Genomic DNA, 15662 nt, shown 5'->3' with positions numbered 1-15662 from the left:
CATGTTGATGAGGATTTCATTCCTGCTGAATTCTCTCCCTGTCAAAGGAATAAGGACGAACACTCGTAAACGTCAAGCTCTGCCTATTTCACTTTAACAGGCCGCCGCGTCTCTGTGTGCGCACGTGCACGGGCGCGCGCGTGCGTGTGCGGGTGAGTTATGGTTGTTGTTTATGTCACTCGGTTGTGGAGGTGTCATTCTGCAGATCTAGATAAATGGCCCGCTATCAACCTGTTTACACTCTGTGAGAGGCCGGACAGTCCCATATGTTACAGGACGCAGGTCTGACGTCTGACGCTAGCGCTGCTTCACATGCCGTTCTCCTCATAAGCTTTTTTTTTTCCTGAGTCTGTGTTTAGAATGTTGCCCGCGTGGTTTGCATGGGAAACTGCAGCGCTGGCCGTGATTGACAGACGTCAGAGCACATACGCGTTGCAGCGCGTTGTGTACGGGGCCGTGTTTACACAGACCTGTCAGCTGAAAATCATTTCAGCCTCCATAGATCAGCGAGTCTTCTAGTGATGGAACCATTTTGCTTTGAAAAGCAGCCATAACACTAAATAATAGATGCTTCCTCTTAATACATTTTGTCATAAACAAAACTGGGCTAAAACCCACAGTAACCCTCCAACATGCTGTAACATTATTCACAAGGATGAACGACTTGAGCTTCAATTCATTCTGGTGATTCTGGTTAATTCTCTAAAGATAAAATCTGAAAGATCCGTTTAGCTGAGGATGATGAAGGGAAGCTTCATCACATGCTTTATCTAACCTGAAGGGACCCTCATGGATGGAATCATTAACACACAATCTGATCTTATGCAGGTACATAAATAAACAGCTCATGCTTATGGAGAAAAATAAGTCTCCTTCTCTTTATTCCCAATAGCTTTTGAATATATTGATGCTAGTTAATAATAAGGTGAAGATAAAATGAATATAAAGTAATAGCAGTGCATTTCTAAGCACCACTTCAAGAATCAATTAGCAGTTGTTATGTAGTCTGTTAAAGGATTCAGCACATTTGATGAAACTGCTAAACTAATTTGAGACTTAATGAACTATACTGCATAAGCATAAAACAACTTTCTTTTATTAGGATGCTCAATTTATATCCAGGACTTTGGTCAGCCATCAGGCAATGACAATGATCTGATGACGCCTGTGATTGGTGCATTCATCTCATCTCCTTTTCGGGCCTCGCTCTTCCATCACGTCAGCACTTTCTCGCTAACTGCATCAGGCCAGATCATTGCATCCTTCCACTCGTCTCTTGCCTCTCTGTGTCTCTCATTCCTCTAAATGAAAGGGAAACCCTGGTGCGTCTGAGGCTGGCTGGCAGCAGAGCCAGAGGTGGAAAGATGAGAAGCAGGAGGGATGAGAAAAGTGGGGGACAGGAGAAAACGTGCAGCCTGATCTGACTGTAAATGGGATGTCAGAGGAGAGGAGTTGGTGTTGGGTGGGGGGGGTTGGGTACTCTCCGTTGTTTGCTTGTGCTAGCTCATCTCAGTACAGTCAAATACAGCGTTTGCCTTATTCTCAGTGCCTGCGCTTCTCAGCTCTGCTTATTGCACGGTCAGCTTTTAATTTGTACAAACAACTTCTCATTTCATCTCAGTTTCTTTGTGAGACGTTTCTCCTGCCTTGCAGTTGACGAGTGTGTGTAAATAAATGCATTTAGATTATGGGATCATCATTAAACTGTGAAACATCTTTTTATTCCATCACTGGCCTTACTGACCTGGGGTCACACCATCCCGGCCCCGCGTCATCTCCACAGGCAACAAGGTGCAATGTATTCGCCTCATGTTGCAAACCGACCTGACTTATTCTTCAACCTGAATGAACTTTGACCTGTGACATCAGCCCAGGTTGAGTGGGGCAGACCTCTCATCAGGATGTTGGTGTGCAGTGTATTTTTTAATATTCTTTCTTTCGTTTCTTCTCTGACTCTCCAGTTAATTTGTCGCAGCTGTTCGAGCTTTAAAAATTGTACATTTTCCCATTCCCAGTAGAATACTGTAGGAGGGGTTTATTGGGAATCCAGCTGTTATCCAAGGTCATTATAAACACCTGTGCTGGTGTGCAGCGCCTTTGAAGGCCCTAAATGTTCACTGAATGCCCAATTAGCTTTTCTGATTTATTTACCTTCCCTGTGTGGGTGTACTTTATTTAAATGTTAATGATTGGCACCTGAAGGTGGGCCGACTATGCGTTCTCATCAGAGCACTGCCTGACAGCAGTGTGAGCAGACTGACAGCACCTTTGTGGGTGAGCATCACCTTCCAACGAGGCGTCCGTCTTCCTCTCCTTTGTGTTTGAACATTTAGAGTTTTTGTAAAAAGAAATCACACAAAATCTGTGTAGCACAACAAATGTGCTACGTTTGCTTCAGGCAGCTTGTATAATTAACGTCACACCCACTGGGGGAAATATTAAAGAACTTGGGGTAGCAGAGAAAAAAGCACACAGCTCTTATTTATGTGCTACACATTTTGTTTCCTCAGTTTTCTTAAAAACAGCATTTGTATCACTTCACAGTACGGTGCAGTCTGCAAACGTTCAGGGAGCCACAAGGAAATCTATGGACTGTGCTGCACACACATTAATCTATGTGTTTATCTTTACTCCTACGGTTTTCCCTAGTTACATCTTATTTACACAAGAACCAAGAACCACTCCTAATCCATGAATTCATGAATACCTGTAATTTAAATTCCACAAAAGCAGTAAGTTGACTTAAATACTATTTTTCTTAATTGTCAAGCCGTCACTCCCTCATGATTTCGGTTGTTGTTTTATTCTGGGATGTGCACTAATAGGCTGGTTGACATTCTTAAAAAGTTGATTCTAAACATCTAATTGTTATTAACAATCTAAACTAAAGAAGAAATCAGTCCCGTACTGGAAGCAAACAAACACTACATAGGAGATATCAGTTATTTCCAGGGCATGTTTATCACAGATGAAACTCTGATTAATTAATAATAAGTATTAAAAAGTCAAAAAAAGCATAAAATGCTTGGTGAGGGATTGAGTGATTTATGTTTGTAAGGCAGCCCACGGAGTATTTACAGCGGTGTTCTGCTAGGATTAGCTGTGTGAGAGGATTAGTGAAGCTGCATTACGGCTGTTTTATTTAACTCACAACAGCAAAAGACTAAAAATAAAAGCCTCTTAGCCACATTTAGGCAACATGAGAGGCCAGGCTGAACCGTCGGAACATGATGTTTGTGTCCTCTTTAAAGACCTGCGCTGGAAACGGATGTTCATAAACACAGTCCTCAACTTTTCCCGTGCTTAATCTATAATCTACTAATCTGCTGAAAGTTGCCCTGTGCAGCATACGCTCTGCCTGAAACCACTGTGTCATGTTGGTGAGAGTGTAGCGTATGCAGATGCCGGCGCGATGGAGTGAGTGGGAAAGTCAGCGAGAGAGAGAGAGAGAGAGAGGGCAGGATTAATGCACGGAGACCGGGAGAGAGAGGAAATGGGAGAGAGATTTGCAGAGACAGCACATTACCACTTCTCTCCCTCTCCTGCTCTCTGACTTGCTCGCTCGCTCTCGCTTTCTCCCTCCGCTCTCTTTCCTTGCATCAGCATTGATCACAGTATATCAGTAAAGTAAAGAGCATCCCATCCATCAGTGCTGGGCTGTGGAGCTGCTGTTAGGAATACTAAAGCTCCTCTGCGCAGTCAACGCACACATGAATGAGCACCTTCACATGCATAGACTTTATTATATGATTAAATCAATCATAATAGAGGCGCTGTCAATTTTTATGTTTGTGACTGCACATGGGTTGATCGGTTAAAATGCTCCAGCAAATAACATTTTCCACAATCATGTTTCTGGCGTCACAATAAATATTCAAGCGCGTTTTGGCTGCATTGATATTATTTTACAACCCTAATTTATTTCTTCCTACATTCAAATAATGACTAGTTTGTGCAGGACTTTATCAGTTTAAAAAGATCTCCCTCGCTGATGTTTTGTACCAGGAGCAGTCCATTATCTCTGCGTGAACCTAATGGGAACGCAGCTGAAGGTCTGCGTCTAATGGAATGTTGTGGAAAATGCAAATGAGAACTTGTATGGCTAAATATTTAATGCACACAAATATACATACTCTACTGTAAGCATCTACATATGTATGTACTGTAGCGTGCTGTATATGTTACATTTGAACATACTTTGTACTGTAAGTGCGCTGCCCTGTGGGAAGAACTAAAGAAAGAGGCTTTTCTACTTTCGATCCGGCCAAAGGACCAACAGTAAACAGGCAACTGCTGTAAATGTTCTATTTCTGGGTATTAATACACATTCTGCAGCAATAATCCATCCACATTATTCTTGGAAGGAATTTAAGCTTCAAGTGAATTTCGGCCTCTGCTGGAAGCAAGCTTCAAATACGTGAATGGTTCGAATGGTAAAATCCATTGATTTGTTTCACGTCCAAACATCTGGTGATTCACAGAATCTCCCGAGACTCTAAATCAAACAGCGGATGGAAGCTGGAGCAAATGGGCCCCAGTGAGGCCGTGCACAACACTTTGATGGGCTTCATACAAAGCCTTGAGGGAGTTTTACATTAATTGTAAAAAACAAAATATTACGTATTATATTTTAATAGTTATGTTTACATCAAGCCAAGTCATCTATCGTGGCCTCTTGGCTTTGTATTTGCTTGTTTATGGGTTAAAGCCACTTGTATTTTATACCCTGGAGTTACCAATGGTCTTTTCTGTCTGTTGAACCAACAACCTTCAAGTCTCAAAGTACAGTAAACTCCTCTGGTCATCCTTGACTCCAATGAAAGGAAATGCTATGTATTGATTATACATATTTCAGCACTTGCCGAGAGTTTACTTGAAAGGTTGATTCCCATCTCAATGTGACTTTCATGTAAAAGGAAGTGCACACACAGAATTGGAAATTCAAATGCACGTATCCGTAAGACTGTGTTCCCATGAATACCAAAGGCAAGTATTGTACAAACACACAGGAACAAAACCGCTGTGCCACCCACCAGGCAAATACCTCTGGAGGACAAATTGGAAATTGAATCATAAACTATAAAGAGCCAAGGTTGAGTTCAGCTGTGGAAGAAAAGAGAAAGGAGATGGAGGTGGAGAGGAGAAAAGAATGAACGGCTGCATTAAATAAAAGTTCACTTTCTCTCGTGCCCCAACAGAAATTCATGCTGTGCTACCTGATTGAAATTTCCTGGTTTAATAGCTGTGAAATAAAGTAAAAGTTGTGAAAGAGAGAATATGAAACAGAGGGCAAAGGAGTGGCAGCGTGACGACGAGGGAGAGAGAGAGAGACGTGGAAACTCAAAGATCTAATAGACACTGAATGAGCAGCGTTGACCAATTCTTCAGGTTTTAGCAGATCTCCCTCTTCACTAGTTCCTCTGTTAACAGACAGGTGAGCCACACCATTACTACCACCCCCTCCAGTGGCTTAACCAGAGGCACACAGTCGATACAGGCTTTAGTTCTGCTTAAGGAAACACCGTTGTACCAGCGTGGGTCTGTGTGGGGTTGTCTGGTGAGTTAGCGGCTAACGATTAACGCTAATGAAAGGATGCGAGGCCTCCGCACAGGTTATCTCCCTGTGCAGCCACAGGAAACGCTCCATTTACGACGGCTGCGCGGTCCCAGTGCTTCCACAGGAGCAGCTCACACCTACTGTTTGGACCCGCTTGGTCCCAACTCATGCATCGGCTGAGCTGGTGACTCCTCTGTCTCTCAGTTGAACCTATTGGCCAGCATCCAGGACTCCCATCGTAACAGGCTAAGCAGCGAACAGATGGAGGGATGTTGCAGTGGTGGACTGTAATTGGTTGAGTGGTATTTATTCTAATAGTACAACGACAGAGTACAGCATCACGAATGGAGACTCCATCATGTTGTGGCTTGTTTAGCTGAGGGACCTGTTCCAAGCTTCATCCCTGTAGTGAAATATCGCCGCATAACCAAAGTTATTAATGTAGATGGATTTCCTTTCAAATATTATGCAGACATTCAGTCCAGCTGACTTCGATGATCTTCTGACATTTCCTCCTGCACCACCCTAACTTTGACATTTTCTTTTTTGTGTGGAGTAACTCTAGAACAACTGGGTGGATCCCTGTGAAGTTCAGCAGGGCTAAAATAATTTAAGATGAACCAAGCTAATGCTTTAATCTGCTGCTCATCACTAATATTGTTTTATTTTATTTTATTTTCTCACATGGACACATTTTCAAACTGATTTCATAATAGATCTAAATCAAGCACGCCTCTGCTTCTTCATCTCACTGCTTCGCCAGCCGACGGCCCAGAGTCTCTGACCTCCGACACGGCCCAACGCCGCACACAGAGCTGGCTCCATGCAGCCGCGGTCAAGTCTTAGTAACCCGCTCACATCCTCACAGTCCGCCTTTGTTTGCGTGTCAACCTGGTTCTTCAGGCGTAGTCCATGAATCATTCTGCCTCGAAGCCCAGTGCATCCCGTTGTCTGGCGTCACCTTTCTACTCTCATAGATGTATTTATTTTCTGGTTTTGTTGAGGTAGAACAGGTGTAAACACCCTTCCCACTGGTAGAAAAGCCATTTTTGCTGCTTTGTGCTTGTCCTGTTCAACACATTTGAGCAAACAGGCATTCAGACACTAGAAAATACATTTTTAATCCCCGTGTGCGCTGAATATGCGATGGAATCAGATATATTAGCAAACACAGAGGATTCTCCTGTAGGAAAGGACACGGCGCCTGCAGCCAGTTATCAAACACAGTCCTGGCACCTTAATAACAGAATACATCATGGGTAAAACAACACATGCGTTACCAAGGACACGCTGATTGGGGAAGGTTAGCCTATGCAAATGTCCATCCTTGGAATTTGTCAACAGCAATTGAAGTGGAGTAAAAAGAGCGTGAGAGCCAGAGGCTGTATGACACATAACGATGAACGAACGGACAGACCATAATTAACAGCTATCTCGGTTACTGTGGGGCAGAGATTGTGGCGCGTGTGACGGCAACCAGCGTGATAACAACAACTGTAAATGATTAATGAGCAGCTTTCTCTTTTCTGTAAGCGAGCGGGTAATTCGTAGCTGTGTCGTTAGCTGCTCCGACCAAAACGTGTACAGTAGTTAGTAGGAACGTACTGTGACGGTAGCTTTGTCCAGGGTTTCATCCTGCTAATGCTCTTTAATGGGAAATATGGTTTGCCTGTAAAAGTCTAACTGGTTTTATTAGGAAGAACAACAAGGATGTGATTGGTTTGAGATGAATCTGTCTCCTGGTGAAAGTCAGATGTGGGTTTTCAACCCCTCCTCAGTTTAATAAAGCTAATTTGCTATTTACAATAAGCTGCAGTATTTGTAAATATTTTATAACATTTCTATATCCTGTTGGAAATAATGTACTTTTTGGGCTTGAACATTAGAATTCAATGTGATTGTGATACAGCGTGCTGCAGTTTACATTCTTTAGTTGTTCATTTCTGTAAATAATTAAAATATAATTGAAATAATAATTTGTAAATTAAAAAAGAGAGAACAAAGACGGAGTCAGACCACATACAATTCCTTGGTCGTCCTGTACAAACTTAGCCATTAAAGCTGATTCTGACTCTGATAATGTCTTTTTCATTATGTATAGAAATGACAACTGCAAAGTATTTGTCCCAGTTCTGATTTGTTGATTTCAGTTATTTGGCCTGTTTTTCTCTCTTGCTCTTTGACTTGTATGATCATAAGTGTGTTTGTCCGCCTGAAGAGTTTTGCATTGGTAATTCAGAGCATTTTGCAGGCCATGCTGTGGACCAAGCAAAGAGGGCAGCTTTACTCTGCAGCAGCCTCTAAGGAGGGCAGACAGCCTGTCTCTGCACATCGCACCAGAGTGTGTGTGTGTGTGTGTGTGTGTGTGTGTGTGTGTGTGTGTGTGTGTGTGTGTGTGTGTGTGTGTGTGTGTGTGTGCGTTCCCTGCGTGGACGACTGTGCTCCTCTAAGCTCATGTGAGTGTCTCCTCCCCGCATCCCTATGTGTCTTTGTCCTTACATCTCTATCTCCCCTCGTTGGCAGGCGATGTGTCTTTCACAGTGAGTTAAGTTCTTAGGAGCTTCTAATCAGTGGCGATGTATGGAGATTGCAGCCTATGGATTGAGAATCAATGACTCAACAGTGTTTGGTACAGTGATCAGCATAATCATTGTTCCGCTTTACTCGAAAACACAAGCCAAGCGGTTTCTCCGAGCTCGTTGGTGAAGCCACTGATGTTAAACAGAGCCATGGACTTTGTTGACAAATACAATTCGTTTCAAAAAATCAGTCGACCGAGAGCATCTAGTACCACCTCCAGCGTCTGGGTTTAGAGCCTGTAGTTTTCACACAGCTGTGTTCTTTTTTTGCAGGAGGGGCCTATTTTAGGGAGATGAACATGTGGAGAACAAAGGTGAACAGAGAGAACAGTGAGAGATAAATCCACCTCCAATCTGGACCAAAACAAGCTGCAGAGCTGTTTTCAGAGTCACTGACACGCGCTTCTGTCTAACTGCAGACGTAGCTGCAGCAGCAGCTGCTGTGGTAATGGTAGTTTTAGGTTTGCTGTTGTTTGTAATGTCTTCCATCATTTTTTAAAGATGCTGTCACAGTGTTTCAGCTCGGGGACTTTGCCTCGGTACTTTTTTTACTGTTCCCTATGAGCCTTGACTCATAGAAGCAGGAGGATCGAACGCGCACCCTCACAGCTTCCCAGCAGTCCAGCGTACGTGCACTATCTGCTGAGACACTTGAAGTCCTTCAGTCTTCGCCACAGACGGAACCTACGAGGAGGAAGTGTCAGAGCACTCCTGTAAAGCCTTGTTCCATTTGGCAAGAAGGTGGGAAGCTTTTACACTTGACCTCCAGGGAGAAGGAAACAGGAAGCTTTAGTTGAGGGAAACACTGAGCTTGGAGGTTCGAAGCCTTTGGGCTGTACTATACCTGCATTCTTGGCTTTCCAGAACCATTTGTACAGTTGCTGAAAAATGCACATGAAAAAGACAAATGTTCCAGTAGTTTAAAGGAAAGTGAGTGGCTGATAAAAACCAAGTGAAGCATTGCTTTGACAGAGCACGAGCATCTGCACACTGAGTCGTGTGTCTCTTCAGCAGACCTCTGCAAACATCTGGCTGGTTGAAGCAGGAGCTACAGTACACACCGCCCTGTTGACTCCCATGACTTTATCCGCTGTGGCAACAGACAACACCCGGACATCAGGAACACACACAGCTCAGCTGGTTCTGTGTGTGTGTGTGTGTGTGTGTGTGTGTGTGTGTGTGTGTGTGTGTGTGTGTGTGTGTGTGTGTGTGTGTGTGTGTGTGTGTGTGTGTGTGTGTGACCTACAGACAGTTTTTTTTCACTAATAGTGATTATTCATTTCACTTTTGCTGGACAATGCAGAAACGTGATGATTAGAACCTCCTGCAATCAGCCGCCCCTCACAGGTGTTACACCTACACACTTATAGAACCGTGTCACCCTAATAAAACGGATGACGCCACCATAAATGTCTTTTCTGCAGAGCATAGTGCGATAAAAGAACCGCGGCGGCTGAACTTATCTTATCGTCTGACTTTGCCATTCATCTCTCTCTCACCTGGTGTTTTCAGTGTTTTCATTGCTTTGTGCCGACCTCAGCACTTCAGTGAAAGCCCGGTGATCTGCCACAATAAGAGAGCCTCCTTCCTTCTCCGTGTCTTTTCACCATCCTTCCATTTATGAAAATGCCCTTGCCTTGTCAAGAATCTCTCTGTGAGAGGAGGAGATAATGCCTGGCAGCCGGAGAACAGCAGAGTCAATCTTACACACAAACAGACCCCCGCAACGCGCCGTTATAGGTACAGTACTCGCATTCCAGCAAGGACACACACATTTACTGCACACACACATGCACACAAACTGGCACAAATAACCTTGTAGTCCCCAAGTGGGGATATTGTTGTGAGAAATGTTCAGTTTAAGGCCAAATGCTATCTGTCCAAGGTGTTGCAGTCGTTTAAAAGAAAGAAACAAAAGGCTCATCAATCATTTTTCCCTTTCATTCTTCCACTAATGGAGCAGCCGCACAAAGCAGATGTTGAGACGTACAACGCTGGCTGCAGCGTAAACATCTTTAGCAAGTGTGACGCTCTGCAACAATAACAATGACAAGCGAAGCCGGTGAGGCCGGATGAAGGGCAGCTGGCGCACGCCGCCCTGTCATCACATGAATGCCGAAGGCAGAGCGTAACATTTCCCAGACATGGCTGTGTATCCTATGTATTCACACAGGCCACCAGAATCCGCTGTCATCCTGCCCGCGTTCTGTCCTCAGGTATTTTTGTCATAGTCAATTAGCTGTTTGGCTGATGTGTATGAATCATGAAATCACCATAAAATCTCCTGGAACATGCAACATCCACAATGTCAGGTCCACATTCACACAATTCACAAGCAGCGAGTTTAGGATTTTTAATCTTTGAATGCACACGATTTATCACTGTGAAGATTTGATTAACTTTAATTTAAACAAGTTTTTCAATTTAATAATAATAATCTAATCTAATAATATAACAATCTATTAATCTGGGACAAAACCAGTTTTACAAGATGGTGTCATCTGCATAAAGATGGACATTGCAGAGCTGAGATCAAAGATAAACATACACACGCCTTCAGAGAGACACAGCAGTGTTTCACGATTCAACAATATTCTAAATATTAGCAGCTTCACAAGGACGCAGATGTTCATATTCATGTTTCCAATGCTCGCATGCTCTCAAATGCGCCGCTTAGCCTCAGGCACCTGAAAGCTCTTATTCATATGCAGGTAGCAGGTACAATGTGCCCTCCATTAAAGCGTTTTTTCCTAGAGGTAGGTAATTTCCAGTGTCACACACAGTTGATTGTTGTGAACCAAAGAGGTGATGATACCCAACCTTCACACGAGAAATGAACTGGAAAATAGCAGGAGGCCTCCGGGCTCCATCCTGCTAGTCACTCAGCCCCACTGCCCACACTGGGAACATGTGGTGCAACCATGGATTTCTAATCCACAAGGATCATTGCTTCAACCGACAGCCATTTTTGTATCGCCCCACCCCGACCGGACTGAAAGACCTCAAAGTCCCTGAACTGAAAAGACTTTTTTTGTGGGATTACTCTTGCTCTCGGTTTTATTGAAGAACTTTTCGCGTGTTCTTCCTGGCAACCTGCCTCTGTGGTCTTGTATTTCATTGTGAATCCGACCTCTGCGTTCCCTCGGGTAACGCGCAGCCTATTCGCTCCAACTTTACAACATGTGAGAAGAAATTGGCTGCAGCGGCGGCGGCCGGCAGTGGTAATCTATGATCCAATACCGCACGCAGACGCCGCCTGATTCATGGCGACGCGCGGCCGCACATACAAACATGCATATCTACATACCTGTGTGGCTCCGGTGTGTGTGCGTGAGGGAGGCCAGGCAGAGCGACAGCAGGAGGCTCCACACACCTACTCCACAAATGCACGGACCCCGTTCCCGCATTCTGCCAAACAGAAGAGCACATTATTTCAGAGCATCCTGTTGATTCATAGTACAGTTTTAATGAGTAAATAATAAATTCTGTGGACGATGCAAGAAATTATTAGTCAGGAACTGACAGTAATTTAAGTCATTGTGGTGGTTGCAATACACTTGAAGCCAAGTAATACAATCACATGATGTACAGGACTAACTCAAACGGTGAACAGAGGTTAAGATGCTACAAGTAAAACAGACCCAACACTCGAGGGGCTTCACAGCTTGTGAAGATCAGCAGATACAGATGAGACTGAACGCTCCCGCACGGGTCAGAGTGTTCACCGGTGTGTTTGTTTGGGCACAGACTGTGTATCCGTGTGCGTGCGGCCTTCTGCCATGAGGTTTTTTTATGTGTGTTAAGCCCTGGCTCGACTTCTGTGCTGCGTGTGTGAGTCATCAGACGGAGAAGCCAAGCTTTTCTAGAACTGGGAGAAACTGCACAACCGGACGGGCTGAGCCAGGTCATTCACATGTATGCGTGTACAGTATTTCTCCCTTTAACCCCCCCCTCCACCTCCTCTTACCCCCTTCCTACTGTCCTCACCTATGCTCTGCTTCTAGTAAATAATTGGGAAACAAAGCAGAGATGCTGCCGGCTTCCTCTCCAGCTCATTTAGACACACAGCGGTGTTTGTCATGATGCGGCGCCACTTCATTATGGCTGGTTGTTTGGGCTGTCTGCTGCAGAATGAGTGGGTGTGATATAAAAATGGATTCAGAAGGGAGGGAAAGGCGGCGAGAAGGGGGGACGTGTGAGGAAGCGGCCGCATGCGCGTGTGCGTACGCGAACCTGCGGCTGCTCGGCGGATCGATAGCATCTGAACCGCTCGGCTCTGCATCGGTACCAAACCCAGCAGCCGACGGTGACTCATGTGCACGCACTCGCCAGCATCAGCAGCAGCTTCTCGCACTAGCAACCCCAAAGACTGAGTCAGTTAGTGAATTTTAAGATGTAATGATGCTCACGCATATTGTTCTCGTGCGCGTGTTTTTTAAATGGCTCCAAGTGATGTCAAATTGGCCTTTCTAGATTCCTTTGATCATATCTGTTGCTATGAATAGCAGTAAGACGGCAGCACTGGATTTTGTAGACCTGGATGATACGGCTTTCATTAAACGAACACAGAGGAGCGAGCGAGAGAGAAAGAAAGAGAGAGACTTGGAGAAAGAGTGGCAGTCTCTGATGAGTTCTGCAGTCTGTTCCATCCCTTTAATTAGTCCCATTGGAATGCCCTCCCCGCTCCACGCGGCTGATCAGCTTCCCCTCCATATCGCCGATCTGCGCCCGCGTGTGCACGGGCGTGTGTGTTTGTATGCGTCTCCGCTAAAGCCGGACAGACGTCTCACAGGCATATGAGCTCTTTGAGGTCCCAGTGGTCCAGGAGAAAAATGTAGTGGAAATGCATTAATATTCAAGGAGTTTCCGTTCCCACAGATATCCAGCATTTGGAAAATGGGAGGCCTGCGCTTTCTGCATCAGTCAGTGCAGCAATTAAAAGAAAGGAGAGAAATTGATCACCAAAGTGAGCTATTCTATACCTTCATGAACAGTTTGAACCTGTTGTTGTCATGACATGTTGTACAGTAAGAACTGGTGATGGAACGCAGCAAGGTCTTTGTTTGAAGGCTGCCGTTCATCAGAACACACACAGTAAATGAATGGCTATTCACAAACACAGCACTAAATAGCAACTATTATCAAGTTAACTTGCTAAAATGACTAAGCTGATGTTAGCGCTGAGCTCAAAGCGCCGTTGTAGCAGAACACAGCCTGAGAGCGTGAATGAACAGAGCACAATAATATAATGATTTGTCAGAGGAAATGTGTGCATTTTTGTGACTTAATGGAAGGTTTGTTTTGTAGCCAGAGCTAGGATCCAGACCTAATTGTAACCTCGGGAGGAATCAGCTTGATTAGGCCTCCCTGATCCAGCCTAGAGCGCGTGTGTGTGTGTGTGTGTGTGTGTGTGTGACTGTGTGTTTCATTAATGAAATCCACAATTTGGCCTTTGTGGATAAACTCACTCCATGTGACCTGTGGAGAAAGCCAGTGGCTCCAAATTAAGCCTCCAATTTAACAAGCATTGAGGAAACTCAACTGTGTGTGTGTGTGTGTGTGTGTGTGTGTGTGTGTGTGTGTGTGTGTGTGTGTGTGTGTGTGTGTGTGTGTGTGTGTGTGTGTGTGCGTAAATATGGAGAAAGGTAGAAAAAAAAGATGAAAATGAGAAAGCACGACGTGGAAAGCTTTTGCCCCCGTTGCTCAGCCTCTTATCAGCCTCTCACTCACATCACAGGCTTGACATCCCCATCTTTCAAATCATGTTTTGCCTGCTGCTCCTACATGTGTGTCCCCAGCATATCCCTAAAGCTCGATTCGACCCAAGGGTGTCACACTCCATCTATCTCCCTCCTCTGTCCGACGCTCGCCGTGCTAACCTGGAGAACTCGCTGCACCGCGAGGTACAATCCTGATGTCACTACAAATCCATCGGCACACGCGCAGCCCGACCGCCCCGGCCCAAACCTCCCCGGGTCAAACCCACGCACGTGCACACACACACACACACACACACACACACACACACACACACACACACACACACACACACACACACACACACACACACGCTGACGGTGCACATCCAGGTGGTAAACGCAGCGATGTTGTCTGAGCCGTTCTATATCCCATAAGTCCAACAGCAGCGGACAATAAAAGAAAAGGGAATAGGTAGTTTTCACCTGCGGGCGCCAGCTACACCCTGGCTATAAGCTGGCTTAAACTGCAAAAATAACATCAAAGTCCTCGCTCCATAGAATGCACCGTGCTACACATCTATCACAGTCTGACTACACTTCAATTTCCTGCAAGGTTCTTAGGCAATAACAGGAAAAACACTTTGAACTAAATAAACAAATGCAAAGTAGGGATCTCTTAAAGCTTTGAGAAAGAGGAAATATATTAAAGTAAAATGCTAATGGCCTCCACAGCGAGGTCCCTGACACAGAGAGAAATAATCCAGACACAGGAAATAACGGCTTTAATTAAATTTCAGTCCAGTTTTTTGATATTTGTAACCTCTCGGATGGGATTATTCCAGTGCTAGATTAGTAAGAGGAAATCCATCCACTAATATGAGCCTCTGTTGACAAATGTAGAGATTGCTCCGCAGTGAGAGGCACCGACGTTTAGCTGTGTGTTCCTGTATTAATGTCGGGCTCATGACCGAGGAGCAGTGCTTACACTTGAACCCGTCCATCCCCCGGACAGACGGGCCGAGCAGCGCTTTCAAACGCTCCCGTCCACTCTTCTCCCCCGTGTATTCTGTCCAGACTCAATGTTTGATCACGCTGTGGTTTTCAGAGGACCACAGCTTCGTGTCCTCTCCGCTGCCCTCAGCTGGAGGCCTTTCCTTACAGTACGCTGCCTCCCCCCTGGCCCTCGCTCCCCCTCACCCCCTCTGACTCCTCCGCTCCACACACTTATGTGTCAGCAGCGCTTTCCCATTCACGTCTTGTTTTTACACAGATGTAAATGAATTCAGTAGTAGCTGTACATTCTTGAGCTTTTTAAGATGCTTCACTTCTCGTCTGAAACAATTCATTGCTTTGACATTTTTTTTGGAGGAAGCACATTATGCCCTGGCTCCATCCTCTCATATTAAGGATTTGTTGTGTTTCTGCATTTACCTCGCAATATGTTTGAGCTGGGGCTCCAAACAAGACTTTAGACATGTAGAGTCTAGGACACTGTAATGGGTGTTTTTCACTATTTCATTATGTTTTGTAAACCAAACGAGTCCTTGTTCATCTGAATAGTCACGAAGCAATGAAAAAACAGTTTGCAACCCGGGTTTATGTATTATACATCGCTTTGGAAGTGTCTTCTGATGTAGTGGTACTCTGTGCATCATTTATCTGTGCCTTCCAAACTCCCCGCTGGTAAAGTAAATCTGTAAATGCTGATGATGGTACTGTATGATTTGACCAAGTTAAATGCGCCATCAGGTTTGGGGATAAACGTCTGCTCTTGATAATACTATTTATTAATAGACATGTTGATGGGAGGCACATTCATGTAGATAG

The 15662-nt window shown here is 44.8% G+C and overlaps 1 protein-coding gene across 1 annotated transcript in view; it reads right to left on the bottom strand.

Moving 5' to 3' along the window:
- The window catches only part of LOC114858498 (chemokine-like protein TAFA-2), a 49831-nt gene that overhangs the window by 13120 nt on the left and 21049 nt on the right, over positions 1 to 15662 (bottom strand). Inside the window, exon 2 of the mRNA XM_029155828.3 lies at positions 11444 to 11544. Coding sequence (XP_029011661.1) covers positions 11444 to 11543 — 100 coding nt within the window. The 5' untranslated portion in view covers position 11544. The remainder of the gene's footprint in view (positions 1 to 11443; positions 11545 to 15662) is intronic.

Source organism: Betta splendens, chromosome 7, assembly GCF_900634795.4.
Source record: "Betta splendens chromosome 7, fBetSpl5.4, whole genome shotgun sequence".
Lineage (NCBI taxonomy): Eukaryota > Metazoa > Chordata > Actinopteri > Anabantiformes > Osphronemidae > Betta > Betta splendens.
The sequence above is the reverse complement of the archived record's forward strand: the minus strand, read 5'-3'. Positions and strand labels throughout refer to the sequence as shown.